This window comes from Phyllobates terribilis, unplaced genomic scaffold (genome assembly GCF_046119375.1).
Source record: "Phyllobates terribilis strain yellow unplaced genomic scaffold, ASM4611937v1 Scaffold_3__8_contigs__length_932513732, whole genome shotgun sequence".
NCBI classification, from domain to species: Eukaryota; Metazoa; Chordata; class Amphibia; order Anura; family Dendrobatidae; genus Phyllobates; species Phyllobates terribilis.
Genome location: NW_027362763.1, coordinates 474,313,741 through 474,328,620, shown reverse-complemented (window position 1 = coordinate 474,328,620; position 14,880 = coordinate 474,313,741). Strand labels below are relative to the sequence as shown.

Below are 14,880 nucleotides of genomic sequence, written 5' to 3'. Positions count from 1 at the left end.
GTAACTTTCCTGTATGGTTCCCATGAACTGGATACTTATTAACTTGTTCTAGGATGAAGCGGATGAGACAATCTCTTCTTTACGCCAGATGTCCCATCTCTGCACAAGTTCAGCTCACAATCTGTTCTCTGAGTAGATATCATAGTAAAAGAGTGAACATGTATAGTGGTAGCTCATCTTGGTATGAAGACAATTCCCTGGCGTCAGACAAATCACACAATGCATCAGAGAAAGAATTGTCCAGCGGGTAAATATTAAAATGGCAGGAAATACATACAATACAACAATAAGAGAAAAAAGAAAATAGGAGGATATCCAGGTTATTAAATAGTGTGGGATCCTTCCGTTATGGAAAATACTCATGAAACATTATTTTATTCTGTTTTATCAAAATTATTAGGGCTTGTTCACGCGCTGTGTTTTAGCTGCATCATTTCTGCGCATTTTTTCAATGATAGATTGAATGAGATTTGCACATGCTGATTATTTTTTCCTTGCGGATTTCAACCATCAGAGCGTTTTTGCAAATCTGCAGCATGTCAATTCTTTCAACGTTTTTGCCGCGTTTTTTTTCACCCATTGAAATAAATAGGAAAAAACGTACATAAAATGCATAAAAAACGCACATAAAAACCGGGTCAAAATTGCATGGATTTTAAGTATCGTATTACCTGCCATCACTGCTTTTTGTTATAGTAAAATCTGCTGGAAAATATTCAACGTGTGCACGTACCCTTAGAGATGAAAAATGTGTGTCGAAACTACAATGTAACTTTTTGGTGACTTTTTTCCACTTATGTTATTTTATAGCTTTGCTCTCACTTGTTCAATGAAGAGAGGTTTAGTGCGCTGCCTTTGTAAGGAAAGTTATGCTGGACCCAAATGTGAAAGGCAAGTACAGTCTCATATATCTCGTATTAGTCTCTAAGTTAAAGCTATCATTGAAGAAAGGCCAATGTTCTATACAGATTGAAATGATACAAGTAAAAATCAAATAATAAAATCTGCTGTCATTTCGATAAAATTAAACTCATCTGATGGTCAATGGTAGCTAACAAAATTGTATAATTTGAGCATGAGAATGGGGATATTTCTTGTATATATGTATGTGCACCAAAAGCAGTCTTAAGATAAGCTTTCTCTGTGAAATACAAATCTCTGACCCCAGTAATGTTATTTTAAGAAAATAGAAATAGCTGAAAACTTTGAACTTAAATATGATAAAAGGCGGAGGTTCACTTTAAACATTTCTACGGTAAAAGAATGAGATAACTGACTAATCATGTCACACTTCCAGGGTTCACGTATTGAGTTCATATACTTTTCCCTGGAGTTTGACCACAAATGGGTGAGCTATTTACCCCAGAAATCTAACCCCAGCTGTATACGGCAAGAATATTTCTAAAAACACGTTAATTATTGAGGGTGATACAAAAATAATAACTGAATTCATCTGAACAAGAATCTACTGTTTGACTTGGACTAAATGAGTGGAAAGTCCCATACTTCTGAAACTCAATGAATATATTAAGATTCTGTTAGAATCCAGATGTCAGTAATCACACACAAAATAGAGGATAGACGGAAATTCCATAGAGGCTACTTCCAAGCGGTTTCCATAGCGGTAAACATTGCATGTTAAGAGAATTTCAAATAATCATATTGCAAAAATATATCTTTCTGAGTAGAAAAAGCTGGGATCGCTCAATGCCTGACAATTATACTCCGCTCCAGGCTGAACGATGGAAATCAACATCCCTTCTCATGACCGTAGGGTTTAGAAAGACAGAACTTTCTAACAATTAGATGAGTATCACAGGTTCTGGCTGATGAAACCATCGGTATTAGCTGTGGAGGGTAACTGGAAATGAGAGTAAGCCCATAACAGAAGGTTGCAACGGCTTATGTGCTACTCTAATCCAGGGATCCCCAACCTTTTTTTACCTTAAGAGCTTCATTCAGCTCTGAGAGAGGGTCGCGAGCCAAATCCAGAACCAGCTTTCTTCACCACCGAGTAGTAACATCCTTCTCCCGCCTTCACCTAAAGTAGTGACACCGAGAGCCTTCATTGTTGGTATAATGACAACCAAAGCTTCCCCACAGAAATCCCACCAAGGCAGCATAGCTTCATCCAGGGGTTCCCATCTTACCCTCATTCAGTATTCTTGCATCAAGCACTCATACCATGCTATCACATCCAGTTTCAAACACCCCTTTATCTGACAGTACCATCCTATGTCCAACTTAGCACTTTATTTATTTCTCCAACCTCAAGGCCAGTATATGCGCATATAGATCTGCTACTCATAAAAGTCACCATCTGGAGACCTGCTCTTCATAGCTGTTTTCTAGACATGGTGTTAGACAGCAGACAGCAGCGAGCCACACATCATTGTCCCTCGAGCTTCATGTGGCTCCCAAGCCACAGGTTGGAGATCACTGCTCTGATGTACATTGTCATATGTCTCAAAATTTGTGGTAATAGTAGCCATAGGCCATCAACATCCACTCTTAAAGGATTTGTCCAGGCTTGAAGCTCAAGTCTGCAATCACTCTATATGACTGCAGACTTGCAAATCCTCGCAGAACGCAGTGTGCACACTGTCAGGATTCTCCGTTGCTGGGACATCGACTAGAGGTTTGTGACCTCTCTCAATACAAGTGAATTGAGCAAGGCCAGGTACATCTAGTTAGAATGTTGCTGGAAGTATGCAAATCGCATGACATCACATGACGACATATCGCATCACATGACTGCCTGCTCCCGGCACCAGCACAGGAGAATCCTGACATCTCACACTGTGCGCGCTGTGAGGATTCACAAGTCTGCAGTCGCAGATAGTGATTGAAGACTTGAGCCCAAAGCCTGGATAACCCCTTTAATCTTTATCAATTGAATGCAGTTAGATGAACATGAGAAGGTTTATAGGATTCCCCTTCAGTATCATACCTGATGGAGTGCTCTCCCCATTCAATGTCATGCTTTCATTTTACTTACAGTCATATAGGATGGAACTGCAGTGTAAAATAATCCTTTTTCGCCTCCATGGCCAACTAATCACTCAGAAGCTGTGTTACACAGAAAGGAGTTTGTTTTTTTTGCTTATTACCATTGATCAGTAAAAGATATAGAAAGCACAAGTATGCCTGGACCCAAACTGATTGGGATTTGTTATGGAAGTGCTGATGCCTTCTGCACTAGATAGAAATACCAATACATTTGTGATGCATCTGTCTGTGTAGTGGACAGCTGTACGGTGTCATGTGAAGCTCAGACCTCGATCTGTCCGTTTACACACTGATCCTACTTTACTGCCACACAGCATATGGTCCATTTCACATCTCTAAAACCATTGTAGGAATATTTATTTAGTATCCAAACCATTTAATTACAAGCTTATAATACCCATCACTGCTCTTCTAAGCCATGTAGTGTAACCTGAGCTAAATCACCCACTTAATGTAATTCCAACTCCTTATGAATTTGACACAGTTTCTTTGATTGGAAAGACTTTCTTTAGCCTTAAATACTTTATCCAACATGAAATTATGTATTGGTTCCATAACTACTCATAGCTGATGATAGGATAAAATGCAATACACATAAGAAAAGTCCCGTCACCAGGTCTACAGGGGCCAGTTTTTGCTCTTATTTTATTCTCTCTTCTCCAATCAGTAGTCCATTTTCTGGAATTTGCCATATAGTTCCAGAGATATGGGCCTTTTCATATAATGCTGATTAGAGATGGGATTGATAAACAGGACTCCAGCCCATTGGCCAGGTCAGAAAACTGCAGTCGCTGGGGGGAGGCCTGCGAGTCTCCTTACCTCCCAGCATTTCCGGCTCTTCTTTCGATTAGCTTGGCAGGTGCATCACGCTGTAATGATGACATCACACCAGCCTGGCTAATCAAAAGCTGCGAATGCTGAAGGTAAGGAGATTCATAGGCCTTCCATCCAGCGGTACATATTACTGGCCTGGCCAATGGACCAGAGTCCTGCAAATCAAATCTCCCTTCTCTAGTGCTAATTTGCATGGTCTTTACTATGGGGGAGAGGCTCATAGATTCTTTGGGGGCGTGCCTGCACTAGTACCCAGCTAGCATTGCCCCCTTGGAACATAAAAATGATCACTAAATAAAGAGGTCCATATTTCTGAAACAGTATGGCTGATTAAAGAAAAAAAAACATGAAAAGAATATTCAGAGAAGTGAGAATTAGTGTTGAGCGAGTATGTTTCAATAACCCTTTCGGCGATCACGCTCGGGTGCTCGCCGAGTATTTTGGCGTGTTCGGCATTTATTTTACTGTCGCTGCGGCAGCAAGTGTCGAACAGGCAATCTCTGCATGTGTCACAGCTGTCAAACAGCCGTGACACTTGCAGCTGCGGCGACAGTAAAAGAAATGCCGAACACACCAAAATACTCGGCAAGCACCCGAGTGTGCTTGCCGAAAGGGTTAATGAGATATGCTCGCTCAACACTAGTGAGAATAAAATAAGAGCAAAAAATGGCCACTTTTGACTTGATGACAGGTCCTTTTTAATTGTATTAAACTTTTCATACAAATAACTAAAAGATGTACGGTATTTTAGAGGTTATATCAGAATGCGTCATTGATAAAGCATTCAGTTGGGCACTGCGTAAAGGAAACCCTCCCTATTGCATTTCTCTTAGCCAGTATTTTATTGAATACTTTGCAATGCTGACGAAGAGCAATTCCTGATTGGTCAGGACATGCATTCTTTTATGGAACACCTACACATAACCTCAGAGATTCTTACTTGCTAATATTTGTAGCATGCAACACAATGTCAAAATTATGATGGGAGCAACTGATTTAAAATCTGGTTACTACCAATATCCATAAGTGCACCTAAAGGAAGTGGCCACTCTATAGAAAAAATTCCAAAAATGCAAAGGACTTTTGCATTGTGATAGTAGTACTAAAGCTACCTTTGTATCAAACCCCATAGGTCAGCACGGCTTTGCAGCGCTGGGGTCCTGGGTTCAAATCCCACCAAGGACAACATCTGCAGGGAGTTTGTATGTTCTCCCCGTGTTTGTGTGGGTTTCCTTCGAGTTCTCTGGTTTTCTCCCACACTCCAAAGACATACTGATAGGGAAGTTAGATTGTGAGCCCCATACTCTTTAGGGGGTTTCCAATTATTTTGTTTTCATGGGAGACAAGCCACTGCCAAATGTGTCTAGCAATCAATTTCTCCCCTCTCCCCATATAAAACACATATGTATAGGGAAGTCAGTTGAGCATTTGGCCGACCACTACCACAATCCTTCCTTTTTATTTCCTATTCCTTTTTAATCCACGTGGCTAAAAGAAGGTTTAAAAAATTACATGTAATTCCTATTTAACACACCCCAACACCCCATAAAGTTTAGCCAATTGGTTTTGTTTGCAATAGTTCAGTATCTAAACTCCTTATATGTAGCGAGGTTACTTTTAATGTCAAGGCAAAAAGCCAAAGTAGCTTTTTTTTAAACGGCGCCAACATATAAATCGCAATTAGCTGAACTGTTTAATATAAACACTGTTAACGAGACCGTTACAAATGTCTCACTGAAATGTTAACTCAATCTTTGGGTTACATGTAACAATGTGATTTACTAAGTGGCTTCATCTGAAGAGCACAGTTTGTTATGGTTACTTGATTTTTATTGAAGGTGTGCCCCAGGCTATTATGGCAACCCTCTCCTGAGAGGCAGCACATGTAAAAAATGTGACTGCAGTGGAAACTCCGATCCTAACTTGATTTTTGAAGATTGTAATGAAGTAACGGGACAGTGCAACAGCTGCTTGCACAACACCACTGGATTTCACTGTGAGCGCTGCGCACCAGGATATTACGGAGATGCCAGAATGGCCAAGAACTGCAAAGGTATTTCTTGTTTGTAAGTTTTACATTGTAGGAAATTTCTGCCTTCAAAAAAAAGGAAAATTGTTATAAAAAAGGGCCTGAGAAAATATTAAACTTGTTCTCATAGATTATCAATCATCCCTAATTAAGACGGCATATTAAAAGGGACTGCAAACTTCTGAATCCTGACAGCGTGCAGTGCGCATGCTGTAAAGATTTACCAGTATTGCTGGTGAGAGTGGGTGGCCACAAGACTGCAAGTATGATATTTGCATACTTCCGGTCACATTCCAACTAGACTGTTATGGGTCCGGGTGGTGGAACTTCTGTGCTTCGGTGCAAGGAGGGACCAGAGGGGCACGACTAAGTGCCTACTCGGCCTGACCTAGGTCACACGGCGGCTTAGTCGACTCCGTGAACCAGGGAGGGACCGGGCAGGTGTACCAGGTGCCACTCTGGGACCGACCTTGTGTGAGAGCAGGCGACTCCCATGGGTCAGGTGACAGGAGCTGACCGGTACAGCGGATGAGCACGGCAGGCAGGCTGGCGAGTGGTCCAGGTAGATAAGCAGGCAGGTACGGCTGATAGCCAGACAGGCGCTACAGGTAGGCAAGCAGGCGGGCACGACAGGTTACTTGGCAGGTGCTCCGGATAGGCAAGCTGGCGGGCATGACAGGTTACTTGGCAGGTGCTCCGGGTTGGCGGGCTGGCGGGCACGGCAGGTAACTGGCAGGTGCTTTGGGTAGACAGGCTGGCTGGCACGACAGGTTACTTGGCAGGTGCTCCAGGTTGGCGGGCTGGCGGGCACCGCAGGTAACTGGCAGGTGCTCCGGGTAGACAGGCTGGCAGGCACGACAGGTTACTTGGCCGGGTTCACAGGCTGGCGGGCACGGCAGGTAACTGGCAGACTGATGGTCAGAACTGTAGACAGACTGGTGAGCTGGACTGTAGACAGACTGGCGGGCAGAACTGACAGGCAGTGGGACCTGAGTGATAAAGCAAGTGTTAGCACACGGAACAACAACCTTGCACAGGCACCTCCATTTTAGAGGAGGTGCCTAATATAGGAGAAGTCAGATGCAGAGACGCCGATGCTACATAGACCTGCTCAGCCTCTCTCAACACAAGTGAATTGAAAGAAGCTGAGCACGTCTGGTAGGCACATGACCGCATATACGCAAACCACATCCTTGCGGTCATGTGACTGCCCACACTCATGGCAATACCGTTTGCGCCGCACACTGTCAGGATTCAAAAGTCTGCAGTGACATAGAGTGACTGGACACTTTTTTCAGAAGACTGGACAATCCCTTTGAATATTTAACCTACACACTCACTATGTGGACTAAGGTATTGAATCATTGAATTCAGGTTTTTCATTCAGTCCCATTGTTACCGGTGAATAAAATCTAGCCCTTAGCCATGCAGTCTGCCTTTATTAACATTTGCGACAGAATGCGTCATTCTAAACAGCTAATTGAATTCCCACAAACTCACTCCAAAATCTTGTAAAAAATGTCTTCCCAGAATAGTGGAAGATGTTATAGCTGCAAAGGGAGGGGACAAACTCCATATTAATGCCTATGGATATAAAATTGGATGTCATAAAAGCTCCTGTAAGTGTAATGTGTAGATGACGTCATGAGCTCCCGTCGCTTGCATGGGTCAGGAAGGTGAAGATATATACCAGGATGGAGGATATATATATATATATATATATATATATATATATATATATATATACCAAGATGGAGCCAGAATGAGAAACATATATACCAAGAAGGGTCCCAATATGGGGGACCTTACTACATAATGGGGGAGGAGGTGCAACTTGTATGTCCTTATAGGATTTAGAACACTACAAGGGCCCATACATCTGACCAACATGCGGGCTGTGGGGGGGTTCAGGTCCAAGTCTTGCCCCGGGGCCCATCGGACTCTTAATTACGCCATTGGTAGGTGTCCAATACTTTTGTCCATATAGTATATATTGGAGCATATTGCTCATATAATTTATCTAAAATATTAATAGTTTTCCTTGCCTGCTAGAAAAGATCCAACAACAGGAAAGGATAGTAGCAAAATAAACTTTGCACAATCAAGAAAGGTGCTGAAAAAAAACAGAAAAATTAATTTCAATAAAAAGTTACGTTACTATACATAATAACAACATTTATGGGCAGGACAAATCTGAAAGAGCTTTAAAAGGAATCTGTCAACAAGTTTTCACCATCTAATCCGAGAGCAGCATAATATAAAGCCATAGATCCTGATTCCAGTGAGGTGTCACTTACTGGGTTGATTTCTGTAGTTTTGATAAAATTACTATTTTATCAGCAGGAGATTATCACTACAGGACTAGTAAACATGCTGCCATGTACTCCTCCATATTCATGAGCTCTCTATAACCCTGTCCCCACTACTGATTGACAGCTTTCTGCCTATGCACAGTGTTCACTGAAAGCTGCCAATCAGTGGTGTGGGCGGGGTTATACAGGGCTCAGTAGAACTGCAGCAGATAAAACAGTGATTTTAATAAAACTTCAGCAAGCAGTCCACATCGTTGGAATCAGGGTCTCTTCCTCTACATCATTCTGGCTTCTGATGGCATAGCAAAAACTTGGTAACAGATTCCCTTTAAACTGTTTTTCTTCTGAAATGTAAATGAGAAATGTTAAGGAATAACATCTGTGGTGGTTAATGAGCTGAGCCCCAAAATCATTTCTAGAATTAAGGGACCATAACTCTCATACCTCATTAACACGTCAGAAGATAAAGATAGCTATAGATATTGGGCCAATAATAATATTATTAATAATATTAGTAGTCGGGGTTAACATTTAAATACATGATAACGCCGTGTTGCCTAATGGCAAATTCATAAATCATGTTCATATTTCAGAATGCAAGTGTTCTCAGTGCGGTACAGAATTGTGCAATGACATAACGGGGAGATGTCACTGCAAACCAGGTGTCACCGGCATTACCTGTGATCATTGTCAAGTGAGTATTGATGGGCATTAACCAAATGATATACACTACACTATACTTCATCAATGCTGGCATTTTATTATAACACTCTTAATGAAGGTTGAGTAAGATTCAAATTCATTACATTAGCAGAAAGTCCATAAAATACCCAAATTTAATGAAATAATACATTAGTAAGTTATACCTAGTTCTAACATTTAATGAATGAGAGTATTCTGGTTGTAACATATAAATGTTCTAAATGTATAGGGAAATGTTTTTAAGATTTTCTATATAAATTCCTCACAGTTTTCCTTGCTTGCTGCCATTCACAAGGAATTGTTTACTTTTAATGGATCCAGTTCTTTCCCGGTCACGTCATGGTGTACGCCGCTGATGGACATACAGGAACTGTAATCCGTCTTCACCTGCGTGATTGTCCCGTGACCATGGACAAATTTTTGCCTCTGGAAGTAAAGAAGGATCCTACTGATTCAAGCAGAGATCCTGATAAAATCAAGGAATTATCGTAATTCCGAAGGTTTCTTTGAAAACTAGATTTTTTATTATACAAAGAAACTGATTTTTTATTGTTTCTTTTTTTCAAAAATCATAATACCTCTTTAAAATAATTTTTCATTTGCCCCTTGTACTTTTCTATATTGGCACGAAGTCATAGCATTTAACTTACGTGTCTCTGTTTGTTATTTCCTAGATTGGGTACTATGGTTTCGACAGTTGTTTGGGCTGTCAGAAGTGTGAATGTAGTGTTGCCTCCTTGGACAACAACTGTGACCCCGTAACTCAGCAGTGCAGATGTAGACCCGGCATAGGGGGTCTGAAATGTGATAGATGCAACTCTGGATATTGGAATTACGGGCCATCTGGTTGTCAGAGTAAGTCGTTTGAGAATTTTAGGAGAACTTGATTTTTTTCTGTAAAATAGGTATCAAGACAAAATATAAATGTTCACATAAGCCCACATTATGATATGCAGTAGTTAATGAGGATTTAGGTGCAGATTCTGCTTTTGTAAATCTGCTAGTATTTTGCATCCAATGAAAGTGAATGGGTTATTTTACACTCTATTCTCACGCGTTGGATAAAAATAGTAAATCTTAAAGGATTTTAGGAAACAGCGCTTACAATCAATTCCTCAGAGGCAGACCCACAATCTAAAATGGAGATGCCCATGAGCAACAAATTATTGTCAGGTTCACTTGGTGAGGTGGACACAAGAAGCCGCTAGTCAGGGTGGACACAAGGACCTAGGGCGCTGGCACAGGAAGCTATAGAGCACATGGTAAAGTCCAATGATAGTTTGAAGCACATGGAGGTTTAATATCCAATCTTTATTGTAAATCCATTTAAAATATAGAAGGTACAAAAAAGGTTTTCTGGCGCGTTTCGAGAGAGAACATGGAAGAGCAAGGACTTGGACTCACTGGAAGCCACAGAACCAGCAAACCAGACTAAATTGGCTAGTGTAAAGCAGCACACAGAGGAAGACAGAGGAACCACAGGTGTTTTTCAAAGATGAATGAACTATATGTAGAGTTCACCAACAGTTTGTTAGGCTTACTGCATCCAATAGGTTAATCCAGAATGTGGCTAGCAGAGGGTTAACCAGCAGGACTGAAAGTATACAGAAGTCACATGAGTTTAGCAAGATGAATGCACAGTATGAACCGAGTCCAATAACTGTTTGTTGTGCTTACCGCAACCGATGGTTAATCCAGAAAGTGGCTAGCAAAGGGTCAACCGGCAAACCTAAGAATATGCAGGAATAACAAGAGTATTGCAAGATGACTTCACAGTGTGAACGGATGGTGGAGCACTCCAATTTAGGAAAATTCAAAAGAGAAGGAAAAATGTCTTTAACTAGATTATCATGAACATAGTAATTAAAATGCAATTTTTTATTTATATTACTTTAAAATGGTACGAAATGACTAAAAAACACACAAAAATTAAAAAATTTGATATAAACATTGCTTCAGGAAACCTTACCCTAATGCCGTACCTATATCTGACCTCTACCTAACAGCGGAGGTTAGCACTCTAGGTTAGCGAAGTGGCGCCCCTGCTCATCGGTGGCTTACCCTATGATGCCCTGGTGTGCCCTAGTGATCTCAATGAATAAAAATGCAAAACAATGACCTATGATACCAGTCCTGAAAACACACTCTAACTAGATGCAACTGTTAGAATGATGTTGTTACTTCATGATACTCAATGTTCACAAACAACAGTATTCTAGAGTCTCAATACCAAGACACAAGTGTGTTTATAGCAGGGCCTTAGGCTTAGGAAAATGATGCCACAGGGACACAAAAGGCAATTTATAAAACTCATTGTAGAGCAAAGCAAGGGGCGGCCATAAGGGAAGGGAGCCAATCCCAACCTAGCCGGAACAGGTGCACAACAGTTATACCTCTGAAGGTTATCCTACCCTTTGAATAGCAATAAATTATAAGACACTATAAGCAGAAAAATAGATAGATAAATAGATAATCAACTATTCAAATCTGGATGGTGAATTTTTTTCCTGTTAATATAATATTATGTGCACAATGTTGGAATCATGAAGGTTAGAAAACATCAACATATGCAATAAAGGCTAGGAGAAAAAGCACTTGTATTTCTGTGACAGTCTTTATTTTGTGTGAATTTACTATTTTCCATACAAAGTTTTTAGTTGAAAGTATTACGTTAACAATTGAAAGGTTTATGTGCTACACATATTTTTCATATCCCCTGCCTGTAAAATAATCACTTGCTTATTATTCATACAACTAACACTTTTTCCTGATCATTTAGAATGCAACTGTGGCGGAGGACCGTGCAACAATAAAACCGGGGAATGTCTATTAGAGGACCCCGAATCCCCAAGTGGATCAGATTGTTCATTCAGTAAGTTTTTGACCTTAACAAAAAAGGAGACATCATCCTTCTAACAAAACTGAAGAATTCTTTTTACTCATGGGCATAATTATTTAGACCTCATAATGAGAAGAGCGGTCAGCAGTCTGATTTCTCTGTGAAAACGAGGCACAGCAAGTTCTCAACCTTACAATGGAAGCTGTGAGAGCCAAACTCTACGTTTTCATCCATTTCTGACAAAGTATATTCTATAAAAGACAGTGCAAACTATATATACATTGAAGCAGATATACTAAAACTGTCTAATTTTAGATAGTACATGTCATGATTAAGAGCTAATTTAGCTCGAAACGCATCAACCGTTGCACTAATATCTTTTTTAACTTTAAATTTTTTATGTTTTAATCTACAAATAAATGTGATGTTTTAACTAAGCTTGTGTAGTTGTGCTGGATAAGCACAAAGGTATGAGAAAATGTGGCTGGGAATAACGCACCTCCCAGCAGGGGTGAGCTGCCGCTCCGAGGGGCAGAGTATATCCACTCCAAATGGCTCTGCCTTGCTTTAGCTACCTCTTTATATCTGACCATGGTAAAGAGGTAGCTAAAGCAAGGCAGAGCCATTTGGAGTGGATATACTCTGCCCTCGGAGCATGCAAGAGAATGAGCCACTCTTAAAAGTAGTTATCAACCTTAGTTAAAGGAATCTGTCAGTAGGATCAACCCTACTAAGTCGTCTTAATGGGCGTGTAGGTCATAGGAAGCTGAATGAATGGATACCTTGATATCTGAGATTCAATGTCTTTTTCCAGAGAAATCCATGTTTTTCTCAATATGTAAATGAGCTGTTAAGATCTCTGGGCTGGACACAGATCTCCATTAGAATCTGCCTTTACAGCTTATTTTAAATTAAAGGGGGTGCTGTCAGTGTGAGACATGTAATGACTGACAGTCTGCTCTACTGATAGACATGTCTCACACTGGTATCTCCTCCTTTCATTTAACATACAAGCCAAAGGCAGATTCTCCTGCAGATCAGTGTCCGGCCCATAGATCTTAACACCTCATTTACATATTGAGAAAAACATGGATTTCTCTGGAATAAGATATCGGATCTCAGATATCAAGGTATAAGTTTATTCAGCTTCCTATGACCTGAATGTCCATTAAGACGGCTTAGGAGGGTTGATCCTACATTTGATTCACTTTAACCAAGGTTGATAACTATTTTTAAGAGTGGCTCATTCTCTTTCAGGCTACCTGACCATCAGATTGCAATTATCAAGGTATCATTTTATTCAGCGTCCTATGACCTACATGCCCATATAGAAAGCTTGGGAGGGTTGATCATACTGACAGATTCCCTTTTAATGGAGGGAGGTCTTGAACAGTGAATCTGTCTCTATGTCCTTGTGCCCATAGGTCAAGTTTATCTAGTTGGGGTAGCCCTATTAATATTTTAAAGAAAATGTCCTTGATGATGAAAATAAATTGAAAATATAAATTTTTCTCATGGGTACAGTAGAAAATGTCAAATATACAGAGAGTGTTGTCCGATGTATTATGTGAACTGTTCTCATGCTTTTCTAGATTGTGATAAATGTATCTGGGACCTGATTGATGACCTCCGACTCAGCGACTTACTTCTTAATGAAACTAGGTCAACTATACTGAGTATATCCACTGGAGTTGCAGTTAACAGAGTTCTTGGCAACATTAATTCCTCTGTCCTTTTTCTCAAGGTATAGATTTTGTTTCTTTTCCAGAATTCTAGTAGTATTATAGGGCAAAGCTCTAGAATAGAATGTTTTTGCATTTGTCTGTTAATCTAGTGGCAGTTATTTAGATATTTTCTCAATGAGCAAGGTATACTCAATTAAGAGAAAAGTGTGTAAAGTAGGAGCACCTGTCAGATTTTGTCAATAGCATTTGTGGCACATAAGTGATTTTACAGAGGTACGGTGTTTCCTTGGTAAACCCATTGGCACTCTTGCCATGTGATTGCCAAGGGCTGGTTTGTTGCCATGTAATCTGGGGGCCTAATCAGGTCTACATGAGTCTACTATGCCCTTACAAAGGCAGGACCTGATAGGCTACCTGTCAGTGCATAATATATTGCAATACAGAAATATTTCAATGCGTTAAAAAAACTGATTGGAGGATTGCATGGTAAAGTCCCCAACTGTGACTTAAAACAAATTGAATACATTTAAAAAAAATCAAGATAATGAACGATATTCTATTACAAAGTATTATGACAAAAAGTTTCATAAAACTGTAAATAATTATCATCACAAATGTAACAACCCATACAATAAAAATGAGCAGATTAATCAAGTATAGTGAGTGCAATGAAAACAAAACAAAAAAATATATATATCGATGCCAGAATAACTATTTTTAGGTCACCTCCTCTCAAAAATGGAAAAGAAGTTAAAGGGGTAATCCAAAACTAAAATGAATTCTAATCCTATTTCTTCATCTACTAAAATTCATAATCTAATCTTTATTTCGAATATACTTTCATTAAAAAGTCCCTATTGTTCCATCACTAATCTATCTAGTGTAGTCTAGTGACGTCACATTCGAGGGTGGTTCTGGTTTCTGCTCGCTCTTTCTCTCCTTACAATGCACACTAAGGCTAAGTTCACGTGTCCAGTAATGATCTATTAGAATGAATACAGCAGCAATCCATTGTCAAAAGAGATGTGCAGATACAACTTTTTAGTCAGTTTTTAAAAACTGATCTCTGCTGGATCCGATTTTGAAGTCTATGGAAAACGGATCCGTTAATTAACCATTCTTCCAGTTGTAATGGACACATAAGCAAAACACTTACGTTAAAAAAACGGATCCAACAGAGATCAGATTTTAAAAAAAAGACTTTTTTTGCCAATGAATTGCTACTGAATCCGTTCTAACAGTTCATTACTTGACATGTGAAAATGGCCTAACAGTGCGCTCTTTACGGCTCGTCATTTCTCATCAGAGCTGGCGAAGGAGCGCATTGTCACTGTGCACTGAAAAGAATAGAGCACGGTGACAGAAATCTACAAAGCATCCCTCGAAATTGACAACTGATGCATGCTCAGCAGAGCAGGGACTAGCCCAACCCCTGAAAAGGAGGTCACCGATAACACTTTATTTCAGGGT

General features: G+C 40.0%; 1 protein-coding gene across 1 annotated transcript in view; it reads left to right on the top strand.

Annotated features, from left to right (window-relative positions):
- Window positions 1–14,880, top strand: part of LAMA4 (laminin subunit alpha 4) — a 192,251-nt gene that overhangs the window by 73,752 nt on the left and 103,619 nt on the right. Inside the window, exons 4-9 of the mRNA XM_073675872.1 lie at window positions 811–891; window positions 5,682–5,896; window positions 8,778–8,878; window positions 9,561–9,741; window positions 11,666–11,758; window positions 13,318–13,469. Coding sequence (XP_073531973.1) covers window positions 811–891; window positions 5,682–5,896; window positions 8,778–8,878; window positions 9,561–9,741; window positions 11,666–11,758; window positions 13,318–13,469 — 823 coding nt within the window. The remainder of the gene's footprint in view (window positions 1–810; window positions 892–5,681; window positions 5,897–8,777; window positions 8,879–9,560; window positions 9,742–11,665; window positions 11,759–13,317; window positions 13,470–14,880) is intronic.